The 13,950-nt window shown below is 37.0% G+C and overlaps 1 protein-coding gene across 1 annotated transcript in view; it reads right to left on the reverse strand.

Annotated features, from left to right (window-relative positions):
- Window positions 1-6,802: 6,802 nt before the first annotated feature.
- LOC101165972 (N-terminal EF-hand calcium-binding protein 1) overlaps window positions 6,803-13,950 on the reverse strand; it is a 44,105-nt gene continuing 36,957 nt past the window's right edge. The window contains exons 10-13 of the mRNA XM_023954912.1: window positions 13,658-13,770; window positions 13,200-13,277; window positions 12,673-12,764; window positions 6,803-7,604 (exon numbers count right to left, since the gene is read on the reverse strand). Coding sequence (XP_023810680.1) covers window positions 7,576-7,604; window positions 12,673-12,764; window positions 13,200-13,277; window positions 13,658-13,770 — 312 coding nt within the window. The 3' untranslated portion in view covers window positions 6,803-7,575. The remainder of the gene's footprint in view (window positions 7,605-12,672; window positions 12,765-13,199; window positions 13,278-13,657; window positions 13,771-13,950) is intronic.

Here is a 13,950-nt window from a genome sequence, read left to right on the forward strand (position 1 = left end):
CCGAACCTGCGATATTCTGTTCAGAGGTCGACCACTCTACCACTGCACCATGAACACCCTATATTGCCTATCAAAATGTAAAGTGAGGACATGTAATATAAATGTCAAGAATCTATAAAAAATAATAATAATAAGCATGACTTTATTGGCATTCGCTGAGTAAACTAAAGCAACAATCAACCCACTTCACATGGGATTACGCAGTCTGCAGTGAGGCAGACCAGTCATTCATTCATTAAACAGGAAAAGATTTAAAACAATCAAGCCGACTCTGTTTACGCTCAAGTTCATTCCAGGTTTTAGTGAACACAAAAAAGAAGCATTTCTGTTTGTAGGAGTTCCTAAATGCTGGTAAAGAGAAGACTTCATTTGTGGTAGATCTCTAAACCTGAGTTTTGGAACCATTGCAGTTAGTACTGCTGAAGCGTGAGCATTTAAAACTGGGTAGTGCAGTTTGAGACCATGGCTTATTTTAATAAATCTGAAACAATAAAGCATTTGACAGTAATAATACAGAGCGATGATGAATCCAGCCCAGGAGGCTCAATTGGTTCAAGAATTTCATTTGAGACCAAACAAGCAGACAATAAGATGCAGCAGACAAGACGATTGCATGAAGATATGTTTCAGAAACTGAGACAAATGTGATTGATTTTATGAATTGAACCGGAAATACATAAAATAAAGCAATTTTGAGATCTTTTTAAGACTTATTAAATAAGACATTCATAGTTAGCCAAACCAGTTTCTGATTGCTGAAACACAGAGATTAAAAAAGTTAACAGGAAAAAGTTGCAAAGAAATTGATCTTGTGCCTATTGAACAGTGGAGGAAACACTGGACTAATACATACAGTACATCTAAAAATTGATCATTCACTGACAGTGCACCTTATAGTGCGGAAAATATGGTAGTTACACCTCCATGACCCAAAAAACTCAAGTACCTGTAGAGTTCAATAAAAGTAAAGTTCGTATAAAACAGTGCTTCTCAAATAGTGGGGCGCACCCCCGATGCAATGCCAGGGGGGGGCACACAGAAGTGGCAGTTTTAGGCACAGGTAATACTGGCAATTGTCCAAATTTTTTTTTTTTTTTTTTTTTTTTTTTTTTTTTTTTTTTAACTTGTCCTGTCCAACAGCTAGGCAAACAGATGAGAGCTGAGGGCCTCTTGTGTTGGACATATTTTATTCTAACAAGAGCAATTGTCCAAATTTAACGTGGGGGCGGTGGTGACAGTGGCTCAGTGATTGGAAAACAAATCTGCTCCACTATGGTAACACTTTATATTAAGATTCCATAACAAGCTTTGTTAACCCATTAACAAGCATTATAAATGAATTTATAGGGTGTTAGTAAGACATTTATTAGTGCAATAAGTCTAATAAGGTTTATTTAATTACTTAGTTAACACAAGCATTATTATTAGGATGTTTTCAAGATGCTTATGATGCATTTACTGATATTATAGGTGCCTAACAAATGTGTCAGTGTTAATAAGCTTAATAAGATTTATAAACAACCTTTGTTAACAAATTAAGAAGTAGAAGTGGCTCCTGTAGGTTTATTGTCTTCGTTCTTCAAAAATTACTGGCTTGTGCAACTTTCTTGTGGACTTTGAAGCAAGGCAACAGTGGTTGAATGCAGTTGGCATTGAATGCAGAGAACTGTCTCCTGGTGATGGGATTTGCAATGAATGTTTCACTCAGGATAGATGCTAATACTTTATCCTATTAGCTATGATGCTACTCATCCAACACCAGTATATATGTTTTTAACCAAAAAATTCATTTGTCTGAATTAAATTATTATATCTTTTACAGAACGATTTGTGTATGTTTAGTCTGACTTAATGTCATAAATTTCTTTTTACAATCTTTATGCTTTGTGGTTGTTTGTGGTAAAATACGTCCACACTTTAGATGAGGTGCTGCAAAACAATTAATAAACTATTAACAAAGTTAATTAATACATTTGTAAAGCTTATAAGCAGTTTAGTAATATGGATTTAGAAGACAATGGTCTGACTTTAGATGTTAATAAATCTTATTAACACTTTCAGGTATTTGCAAGACATCTATAATACTAATAAATATCTTACTAGCATCTGACACATTAATAAAGCCTTTTAATTTGTTAAGTTAGTTAATAAAACTTATTAAGCTTATGAACACTTAGGCTTGTGTGAGACATCTATAATGCTAATAAATATCTTACTAGAACCCCAAACAATAATAATACTTCTTAATTTGTTAACAAAGGTTGTTAATAAATCTTATTAAGCTTATTAACACTGACACATTTGTTAGACACCTATAATATCAGTAAATGCATCATTAGCATCTTGAAAACATCCTAATAATAATGCTTGTAAATGTGTTAACTAAGTAATTAAATAAACCTTATTAGACTTATTGTACTAATAAATGTCTTACTAACACCCTATAAATTCATTTATAATGCTTGTTAATGTGTTAACAAAGCTTGTTAAGGAATCTTAATATAAAGTGTTACCCACTAGTTTTCTATTATCTGTCCTATCACAGAGTTTGGAACAGCCTGAAACTGTGAACTGGCGTCCCTGCAGCTGCGCGCTCCCGTCTCCTGTCACACGCGGCTGCGTGTGTGAGAAAGAGAGGGGAGGGGTAGTGGGCTCAGGCTGCGAGGTGGAACGCGCAGGCGAGCACGGCAAGCGCTGCCTGGATTGCCCAACACCTGGATCATGGCATGCCTTTAGATTCCTCAGCTCATGCTAATAATGACATTCTTTATGAACTATTGTAGACATTTTGATGTTGTGCTTTATATTCCACAAATGTATTCTTTTCCTGCCTGTAGTTTAGTTGGTGTCAGTATTTGACATAAAGACAGCAGGTAATGCAGGAAAACAGGGTTTCTGTGTAGCAAAATTAAGTTAATATTGTTGAAAGTGGATTTATATTGCTTTTTTCTTTTGTTTATGTCAAAAGATACAATTTTTGGTATACTTACACAATTTTTATAGATAGTAACCTAAGAAATTGTCACTGCGCGAGTGAGTGTGTGGGGTGGGGGGTAGGTTATAGGGGGTGGGGGTAGGGGGGTGGGTGGATTTAAACATTTTCCTTGGGGGGCCTGGCAAAAAATAATAGAGAAGCACTGATATAAAAGGAGTTCTTTCGCATCTGTTTTATAATTTCAATACCCTCTTTTTTCTTCTTTATTAATGTTGAATGTCGTTTTCCCGTGCTGGACTGTTCAGAACACCACCTCTAAAAATGAAAACACTGACTACAGGGGTGACACTTGGCTTTCAGTGCTTTGAAAAATTGATAAAGATTAATGAGCCTTTCCAAAAGTGTGGGGATGCATCTTCCAAGCCTCATTTCCTCCTCATATTCCTTCTGCCTTTCCAACAAACAGCCTATCTGAGTGCAGAGACTCTTCCATTCGCCTGCAATCAAATATTACGCTCCAACCAATAGGGGGCAATTATTTGCCAACCTTTATTTCTTGTTTGTGCATATTTGGCCGAAACAATCGCAGCAATTATGCTTTTCTGTCAAAACACACTGGCTGTTAAAGGGACTGGCACTTTCATTAAAATTCAGAACTCGTTGGTTGCTCCTTGCAGAGGGAAAAGGTGGCATATCCGTGCATTTCACTGTTTTTTGTGCAGCACTGGTTCAGTTAAAAATAAACTGGATGCATGACGACTCCCAATTCCCGCTGCTTACATTAGAGTGACCCAGCTCTACATGTGGACTGTATTCTTTCTTCTGCAGCAAAACCAACCAAGCATAAAAAACAAGAAAAATCTTACTTTTCCTGACAGACAAAAATAAGGAGTCACATTTTGCTACGGATTAAATACGTTTCTGCTTTTTTAATTAATTTCTCTTCTTTTAAATGCATTTTTTAGCTTTTGAACTATTTTTTTTCCTTCTGTTTACATACATTTTTTTGTGCTTTTAGTTATTTTACTACTTTTAAATTCATTTAGTCTATTTTTAAATATATTTTCTACTTTTTAAATACATTTTTTCTTAAAAATACACTTTTTTGCTTTTTAAATTTTCTGCTTTTTAAATACACTTCCTTCTATTTACATTCATTTTTTATGCTTTTAAATATATTTTCTGATTTTTAAACATGTTTTTACCTTTTTGAAATGTTCATAACTTCAGGATCAAATGAAAACAGCAGAAACATTCAGCTGCATAACAATAATTTAGGAAACATCCTGTTTTCTGGAATAATGCATTTGTTCCAACATCCAGTAAAAAAGGAATTCACACTAAACTCATGCTGCCTAAAAGTGTGAATATGAGATAGCAGGACTATATTTTTATGATTTGCAGCATTGGACTACAGATTCTGGACTGTCATCTCATCATATTAGTCTCTGAAATGTCTTGTCTAGAAAAACAGCAGGAAATGCACAGAAATTTTAAGTTCAGGTTATTTAGGAAAATAACATCCTCACTCATATGTGCCTCCATGCTGACAGCAATTTCTCAATAAGCTGTATTTATAGAGCAAAGCATCCTGATAAACACTTAACATTTTATATAAATGGCAAACAATGACATAACATCCACAATGAACTAAAATAAATAAAAAGAAATTCTGGGTGTAATGGAAATCTATAATTAAACAGTCGAGCCTCAAATTTCTTTAACTGGCAGAGAAAAGCCTGAAACTTCATTTGCAAAGAACACAGAATTGATAAAAAAAAAGTAGATTTGGAGGTCCAACAAACACAAAATAATGACACAAGACTGAAAAGCAAATTCTTAAATAAACCAAAGGGCTGATTAAGTAACAGAAAGCAGCTGTGATGATTGAAAACTTAAAGCAGGTGTGAAGATGACCTGAACACAAAACACGATGGGAGTAACCTGAAAACTAAAGCCAAGGGAACTTCAAAACTTCACATAATTTATCTGAAGAATAATTTAAAAAAACAACAATCAAATAAAATCTTACATTTGACATAATCTTTGTCTATTAAACCCCTGTCCATTCTGACATACCTACGCAAAAAGACTGCAGTGGATTATATTTGAACCACAAAAGTTCATTTTAGCTCACACCTTTGCTTGTACTCTTTAACTTTGTGTCTGACTATTGAGCAAAACAAAAAGAAAAGTCAAAAAATTCTGTCATTTTCCTATGATTAAAGGGTAAAATCTTTAGCCTATGAAATCAACAATGTGGTATTTATGCGTTATGTGCCATGTTAATATTTGTGGGAACATTTTGAGCATCTTCATTAATTTATTATCGCAAATCCATTTTGCGCAATTTCAATGGAAACGCAGCGTTTAAGAGGTAAAGGCGTGGAAAGAGGTGGTAACTCACAATAAGCTCACTCCTGTTTGGCGACAGTAGTTACCATAGATACGATGACTCTGAGCAATCCGGACCAATCACTGTCAACTGACTGCGCCCAACAGGAAGCAATGGTGAGGGATTTGGCCTGATTTCGGTCAGGTGAGGCATTTTCTATGGGTGACGTCACACCTCGATTCGTCCGTTGTTTTTACAGTCTATGGTTTCCACGCATTAGACTGTAATGATGGATTGATCATTTTTTGTTGCCATCACACGTGTGATTTGTCCGCTGTGATGACATTTGGTCCTTTTAATGTTACAGTAAAAAAAAAAAAAAACTACCATGTCTCAACCTGTCTCAAAATGGTATTTTCCAATATTGATATAATCAATTTATTTTATTTTGAAAGCATTTTATATTTCTATAGGTCGATTTGATTTACAACTTGGCTCAGACAGATGGATCTGGTTGGATTGTATATAAATTGATTAATCGATTGAGTGGCGGCACGGTGGGGCAGTGGTTACCGCCTCACAGCAAGAAGGCCCCCAGGTCAAGTCCAGGCTGGGGGACCTGAACCAGACCTGAAACAGGACATCAATGGGGAACCTTTCTTTGTGGAGTTAGCATGTTCTCCCTGTGCATGCGTGGGTTTTCTACGGGGTCTACGGCTTCCTCCCACCGTCCAAAAACATGCTTCACATAGGTTAAGTGGTTACTCTAAATTTTCCATTGGTGTGAGTGTGATTGGGTGTGTTATTGTGACCCTGCGACAGACTGGAGACCTGTCCAGGGTGTCCCCTGCCTTCGCCGATAACTGGCCGGTATAGACTCCGGCAACCCCGTGACCCCGAAAGGGAACAAACAGAAGAAGATGAATGAATAATCGATTAAGTTGATTAATCTTTACAGCCCTTCTTTTTCATCTTATAAAAATGTATTAAGTGTTTTTTCTTTTTAGCAACTTCCTTTTTTCTCAGTTAGATGTTTTACTTACTAGAAAAAAATCAATTAACAGCTATTTAAATGAAGTCCAGCTGAACGCTCTTGTACCTGCTTCAAGGATGGTTAAATGAGCATCCACAGAGCCAAAATTACATATAATCTAATATATGGTCTATATATAAAACAAAGGCTTAATATCCATTGAAAGAATGCTACAAAGGACTGGATGGAGATGAATTAAGGGTAAAGACATGTAGTCAAAGTATGTCTCACATTGGAGAAAAAAAACCCATAAAACAATTGTCAGTTGGGAGTCTTACTTTTTTATTAAAGTTTCTTTGAATCATTCAGTGAAAGATTACCAAGCCAAAGCACAACAGAAATATATATATATATATATATATATATATATATATATATATATATATATATATATATATATATATATATATATATATATATATATATATATATATATATATATATATATATATATATATATATATATATAATTTTGAATAAACTTCATGATCAAAATAAATACATGACAAATGTTACGTACCTCTTTATTTATTAGTGATGAAATAGTTACGTTTTCTACACGTGCACATTTTTAAATACATTTTGTACATAACAGATGAAAAATATATCTTATTTTAACGATTAAAGGAAGTAACAACTAGAATAAGATCCATCTCAAGGCGTTTTTTTGTTTGTTTAGCAGAACAGCAAAGTCAAAGAGAACTGAGCTACAGTATCATACAGTTGCCATGTGGCTGCATTAGCATGCACGCTCTCCATTCGCTGCATCCCTTCCTCCTCTCTCCCCACAAACGCTTGCATTTGACAATAAACAACTCGTCAGAAACAAAGATAACTAGTGGGAAGTTTAAATTTCTCCATATGGGTTTTGCTCTAATAGCTTCCAGAACTTTTTTTCTGATGGCATAGTTTCAGGCACGCACTGCAGGAGAGAATCGGTCATGCCACAGGTAAGAGACGAAGGTTGGAAAAGATTGTTCATTGCAGAGACTTCAGTAGTTTTCCAGGTTTTGGAAAAGCTAAAAAACAGAATGCAGCTCCCCACTTTGATATTAGCGAAGAAAATAATGAGCCGTCAAAGCCTGGAACATTAATAGACGCTGCCGGAGAATGTTGGATGATGCCATTTTCCCCTGCTGCTTTTGAACTCATCGAGCTCTCTTGAATTCTTCCCCGGGTGTTGATGTGTGTTGTGGGCATGTTGGAAGATCGACCCGCCACTGTGTCTTTGTCCGTAAAATGGTGTAGGCAGCGGATATGACTTTCTGGGTTCTAGTTGTTAGTCATAATCCACCAGGAAGCTGAAGAAACACACAGTTTAAAAAAAAATGTTTATATTTAAACACAAACACAGCATCATATCACTTTATATCATATCACTGTTTATTAGGGCAACGTTTTTTAACCGATCCCTTACTAGACCAGCAACAAAACTTCAACGTTTTATGGTTTAGATCAAAAAACAAGTAATACGTAAAGGTGACGGGGCAAAGCTGTGCAATGTTTTGCTGAAATATGTATTCAGGCAACAATCAGTGCAGCAGGAAATAAATGAGGGCAGCGTCTGAAGACTGTCAGCGAAACAGAATGAAGCCTGAGAGAGCAGCACATTACTGGACTTAATCCTTCTTGTATTGTGCGCTCCAAAGTCTACCCTTTAATGCTCCTCCCTGTGTAGGTCTGATAAACCATTCTACCTTTTCCTCATTATAAGTGAACTGTGGCAGCACAAGATTGTTTGGCAACCCTTCAGACCACTGAAGCAGATGAACAATTATTCTACAAAAAAAGGAGAACTTGAGAAAAACACTTGGCGTGTGAAAACAGTTGAAGATGACCTTTTTTATGGTAAAGAATTTTATTTTTTTTAAGAGGGCATTGAACCTGTCATGATTTCTGTGTGTTTCTTTAAATGAACATCTTGGTATTTTGGTATTTGTTTACAATAAACAGGATCTAAAATTTAAAATTTGGGTTCAATGTATTTCTGTATTTCATCCTTCTTAGTTCAAATTTACACGGGTCCATCTGCACTGCATACATTGCACATGAAGTCTGTCTCACGAACATCGGTTAGTTTACTTAACATTGTCTTCGTTGCAGCTCCAGTCCAATCCCCCTCCCACCTAGATCCCAGGGGAGTGGTTTGTCCTGCCACCCCCGTGCCGAGTAGTTTGTTCCATTAACTTTGCTCATCCAAAAATTAATCAATCAGGCCCCATGCTCTGTCTGTCCTCACTAAGTCCGTGTAAAATGCATTTTCTTTTTGTACTTCAAATATTTAACTTGACAGTGATATCGCCAGTGGTCACTTCAGCTTAAAAATAAATACAATTTTATTTCGCTAGTAAATAGGTAGTTTGTATTTTGAAACCTGGACCGGTTCTCCGACCTTTTAGCGAGACTTGAAGCACCAACAAACTGGAAATAGAACTCGATGTAAACATTCCGACTGATAATAAGAATAATAATGGATAAGATTTATCTGCGCTTTTCCAGACGCTCAAAGCGCTTACAGTGTGTCCATTATTCATTCACTCCTCATTCATACTTGGTGATGGTAAGCTATGGTTGTAGCCACAGCTGCCCTGGGGCAGACTGACAGAGATGTGGTTGCGAGTTCGTGCCTACGGCCCCTCTGACCATCACCGGGATCATTCATGCACATGCACACGCCAAGCCTAAGGTCTACAGCCAATCACAATGACACCGAAAGAAAGGGTGAATCACAATTTAGCGAGGGAACACTGTAGTTTAATCACACTGTTTAACAGGGGACAGCCTGAGAACAAAAATATGTTTTTTAATTTTCCTCTAAAATAGTTTACCAGTCATGGACTGTTTCAGTTGGCCAGGAGTCTGCTGAAAAAAACAAAAAAGATTTATTGGATCTATGTTGATAACAGACAGAGTGGGCGCAGTTCAGTGAGTAAAAAAAGTACAATGCGGGGGCTTTGTGTGCTCCATTATTATGCTGGTGTAGATTTCCTTCAGACTAAAGAATAACACATCCAACTTTGTGGTGATGTTTAACAGGGAAAAACTGTTTCTATTGGAGCAGCAGAGCAGTTCAACACTCCATTGGTTTCTTTCTTATCTTCATTTATGTACGTGAAGAGACGGTACTGTAGCTCCCAACATTAAACAGTGAGATCTAAATCATCAAGACCCATAAAGTAAGAGGGTAAGTAATGGCTGCATTAGCCAGGTATATGCACAAAAGAAACAGAGCCTCAATGCAAGGACTACCTGAAGTTGGGCAGTAGTTAACAGAAGAAGGGCAACATGACTAAAAAAAACAATATCTTACCTGATTCAGACAAACCAAAAGGTATCGCTGATGCATAGGTACTAAGTAAGTGAGTAAATAAGTAAGTACATTTTATTTGTACAGCACCTTTCACAGACAGGAGTCACAAGGTGCTTTACAGGTTAAAATATGTATATATACATATAAAACATAAAAACATAAAAGATAAAAAGCATAAACCACGTAAAACAATCATCTCAAGCCCAATAAAAGCAGTTTCAGTTAAAATGCTTTGCAAAAATAAAAAGTTTTTAGTTGGCTTTTAAAAGAATTCACAGAGTCGAGGGAACGCAAGGACAACGGGATCTCATTCCAGAGTTTGGGAGCGACAGCCTGGAAGGATCCGAATATACTGTATATATACTGTATATATAATAAAAAAACACAAAAAAAATCACATGACCTATTGAGGTTTAGTGTAACTGTGTCAACAGTCTAATAGGTGAATTTCTGATGAGCTACTGCTGCTCTGCAACTATTATCTAATAAACTGCACAAGTTTTTTGGATTTTGGCTAAAAACAGCATGATCATAATTAACAGACCACTGGGAACTCTTTTACAATAGAAAATATGATCAGTGTGGGACTTTACATTCTAAGTGCACAATATCATGGGGGAGACATGAGGCCCTGGTGTTTTACATGAAAAGTGCTGAGTTTCTGTCTGAAAGAGTCAGTCATGCATACACGTGATCCACAGATGTGAAAGGAAACAACTATGAACAGTAACCTAGCAACAATCTCAAGCTACGCAGCCCACACGGCTGAATCACCATCTGCAGCAAATGCAAAAAGGCAGATATAATAATTAGTAATAATTAAGAATTAACACTGGTGCTTTCTGAGGAACATGGAGTTCAGTGTTGCCCTCAACAAATTAATCAAACTCCCAGTTGACGGTGTCACGGCTGAGGCCTGAGTTAGAGTGGCAGTGAGTCATGCATGCTAATCTGCCATGAGTTTATGGACACAGTGACATGACAACGGGCAGGGTGCAAATTTTGCGTGCGTCATATGGAGATGATTGTGCCAAATATAAGATCTCTTTCCACTTTTTTTTCTCCACTCATAACTGTGACTGTTCTGTGACTTACTGTCCTTCCAGTATCAGATACAGATCTCTGTGGAAGCTTTATTGAGCATCAAAAGAAGAACCCTTCAATTTTGAAATGTTGTTGTACAGAAACATTTTTAGCAAATTCTTCTTTTTCCTCTTCTCTCTATTACAGCGGAAGAAAGTGAAAGATAAATTCTTACTTGAACAGTTTTTTTTTGGAAAACATAGGAAATGTTTGCAGATTCAAAAGTACAGAGCTAAGTCAAGTTCCAAACTCCACTCCTCACAGTCACAAACAAAAGACTATTGTTGCTTTTGTGTGTGAAATTTCATTGTTGTCCAAAAAGGTTGCAGTGTAGATCGAGGAAGTTATTAACAGATTATTCCTTCCCTCTCTCAGAAAGACTTTGGATCCATTTTGCAAACCCTTTGGGAAAAGCCTCCACCTAAAATTACCTCATGAGTCATTCCCTCCTTCCAGAACTTGCGCAAGCAGTTCCCCAAAAGACCAATGGAGGCAGGTTGCAAAACAGAGCAATTTACTGGCAACTCCCAAGTTAAAAATCAGACTTTAAGTGAAGCTTTGGCCTAATTTGAATGAGGAAGATCTACAGCACTTTACATCATCAAATATGCTTTTGCTTTGAACCAACAGTTTTTCCAGCTCCTCCACTCCATTGTCCACCTGGAGCAACGCTTTGTTATGGTCTGTTATGGTCCAAGTTCCTTCCAAGCACGCAAAATGCATTGGTCCAGAGCCTAAGCGCCAAACATTACAGACTGCATATCTTTCTGTAGCACGAATTTACTTTCATTCAAAAAACTCTCCTTATTGAAATGACTATATTTACACTCTGGTTCAAGGATCTGTTCACATCTTTTTCATGGCAATAGTTGGAGGTGTTTTATTTATTTATTTTCAAATCAGTTGTTTTGATTTTATTACAGTGTCAGATATGTGTTGATTTAAGGGTGTGTTTTCCTGATTGACAGGTAAGTGGACCTATGAGTGAATGCAACAAAAGCATGTTCCCCAGGGTCACACACACCCTCACAGAGGGACTCACTATTTAATTAGATTCATTTACATTTATTGTCTTTCAGTTTATGTACAGATTTGACTGTAAACATTTCAAGATCTCATTTTTGTTCGGTTGGCCATTTAATGTAATTTCTGATGACACTTTTTCTTTTCTGAATTGTGTTGAAGCTGAGTTTAATTCCTGATTTACATTTGACTTAGTTTCATTAAATCATAGGATTCCCCAGAGAATTTATTACACATTGATCTTCAGTTTGTCTTTCAGATCCTTCCTTTTCATCACCAAATCTCCTTTTTTTTTAACCAATCGCGAAGCTGAGGACGGTTGCTTCCGTAAAGTAATCTAAGTGATAATACATACTTCGTCGGCCATTAAGCGTTACTTAGTGGACAAATGCACATTGAAAAAAAGAGGTTCCGGTCACATAGCCCAAATGTTCTGAGCTGGCTTGTTTGAAACATTCTTTTGCTTCATCATCTGGACAGAAACAAGCGGAACTGATGCTTGAATAACCCATCGTGACGATCAGCAGATACATCGCTTTCCTTTGTCGAGGTTGGTGCCAATCGTTACCAGCTGTTACCATGACAACATGCCACACCACGTACCAAATGGTCGTTTTTTTTGTAAAATGGCGATAAAGCCGAAAACGTAACAAGAATAAAGTACTAAAAATTAATTGAATCCTTATTTATTATGTAAGTGACCATGGTATAAGCAGGACAATGCCATGGAAGGTGTCCATTCTCAGAAATTGACGAATTAACTTCACAAAAAGTTCAGGCGTCTGCGTCATCCCTTAATTTCTGATAATGGATACCTCTGCTGCTATTATCCCTTACATAAGGCGCTCTGTTGTTTTATGAAGAAACCGAAGGCTTCAAAGTCTGCCTTCTAGTGCAGAAAATATGGTGTGTGTGCGAAAAATACGCACGTGACATGACATGTAAATACAAACCTGGGAGCGGCATGGTATTGATTATTTCAGCATCCTCCAACATGTCAATGATGCAGCGTTGGAAGTCTTTGCTGCAGTTGGATTGAAGGTAGCTACAGAGACAGATAACAAGAAGGAAACATTGATGGGCAGTTCAAAAGAATGAAAGATGGCGAGCATCACTCATCAAAAGAAAAATGTAAAATCTATTAACAAATTTGAACAATTAATCTACTTGGAAGACAGTTCTTGTTTTCCAAACAGAGAAATCGTAGGATTTCTTACACAGAATCAAAGAGGTATAATGTACAGAGAGGAGTCTACCTGACCATTTAAAGCTCTAAAGAATTATGCCAGGCCATTTCAAAGGGTTCAGGGAGCACCTGTCTGTGTCAGAATGTGTTTCACTCTGTCTCCATCTGAACTTGCAATCTGAGAGATGGGCCATCTGCTCATCTTTACTAGTTGGGAACGTTACCATCAAGAAGTTAAGAGTGCCAAGCAGTCTGCCAATATCTACCAAACACACATAAACATACTGTACTGACCTCATCCAGGAGATGCGGTCTCGCCAGAACTCATACATTATGTAACACAACTTTCCTGGAAGCTTCTGAACAGACACGCTGACAGAGAAGAAAGAAGCAAAAAGAGAGAGCAGTGGAAGTGTGCTGCATAAAAAAAGTTTTACTCAGAAAAGGCATATCATTCATAGTCACACCAGAGATGCCAACAGAATCCTGAAAGCAAGCCACAACTTTTCAAGAAGCTGAAAACCATTTTCTTTTTTGCAAACATGAAAATTGACGACAATTTATACATTTTAAAAAGGTAAATGGATAAGCAAAAAAAAAGAAATCATGTAACATAACAACTGTAGTCAAAGTGACAGTTAAATTCCCTGAATCAGCATTGTTCCAAACCTGAAGAAGCTGCTGCAACAGCAGAATGATATATAATATTCATGGTATACATCGCTCTCTGTGGAATCAAGGAAAACACTCACTGCAGGTTGTCAGCCTGAGCTGAAGTGGCATCAGTGTAGCTCTTCAAAACTTTTTGGAAATTATCGAGATCGTCATCAATCACTGACATCTGCCTCTGAACCAGCAGAATGTTCTGTTGGCAAGAACAAGAGAGTCAGGAATGACACGCCTCATTGTTTTTCCGTGACTTGTGGGCAGACGTCTTAAAATGTTACTTTCTTCCTTTAGGAAACAAAATAACACTACTGGCCCTGTGATAGACTGGCAAACTGTCCAGAATGTACCCCGCCTTCACCAAACAGTGGTTGGGATA

Source organism: Oryzias latipes, chromosome 5 (assembly GCF_002234675.1).
Source record: "Oryzias latipes chromosome 5, ASM223467v1".
NCBI lineage: Eukaryota > Metazoa > Chordata > Actinopteri > Beloniformes > Adrianichthyidae > Oryzias > Oryzias latipes.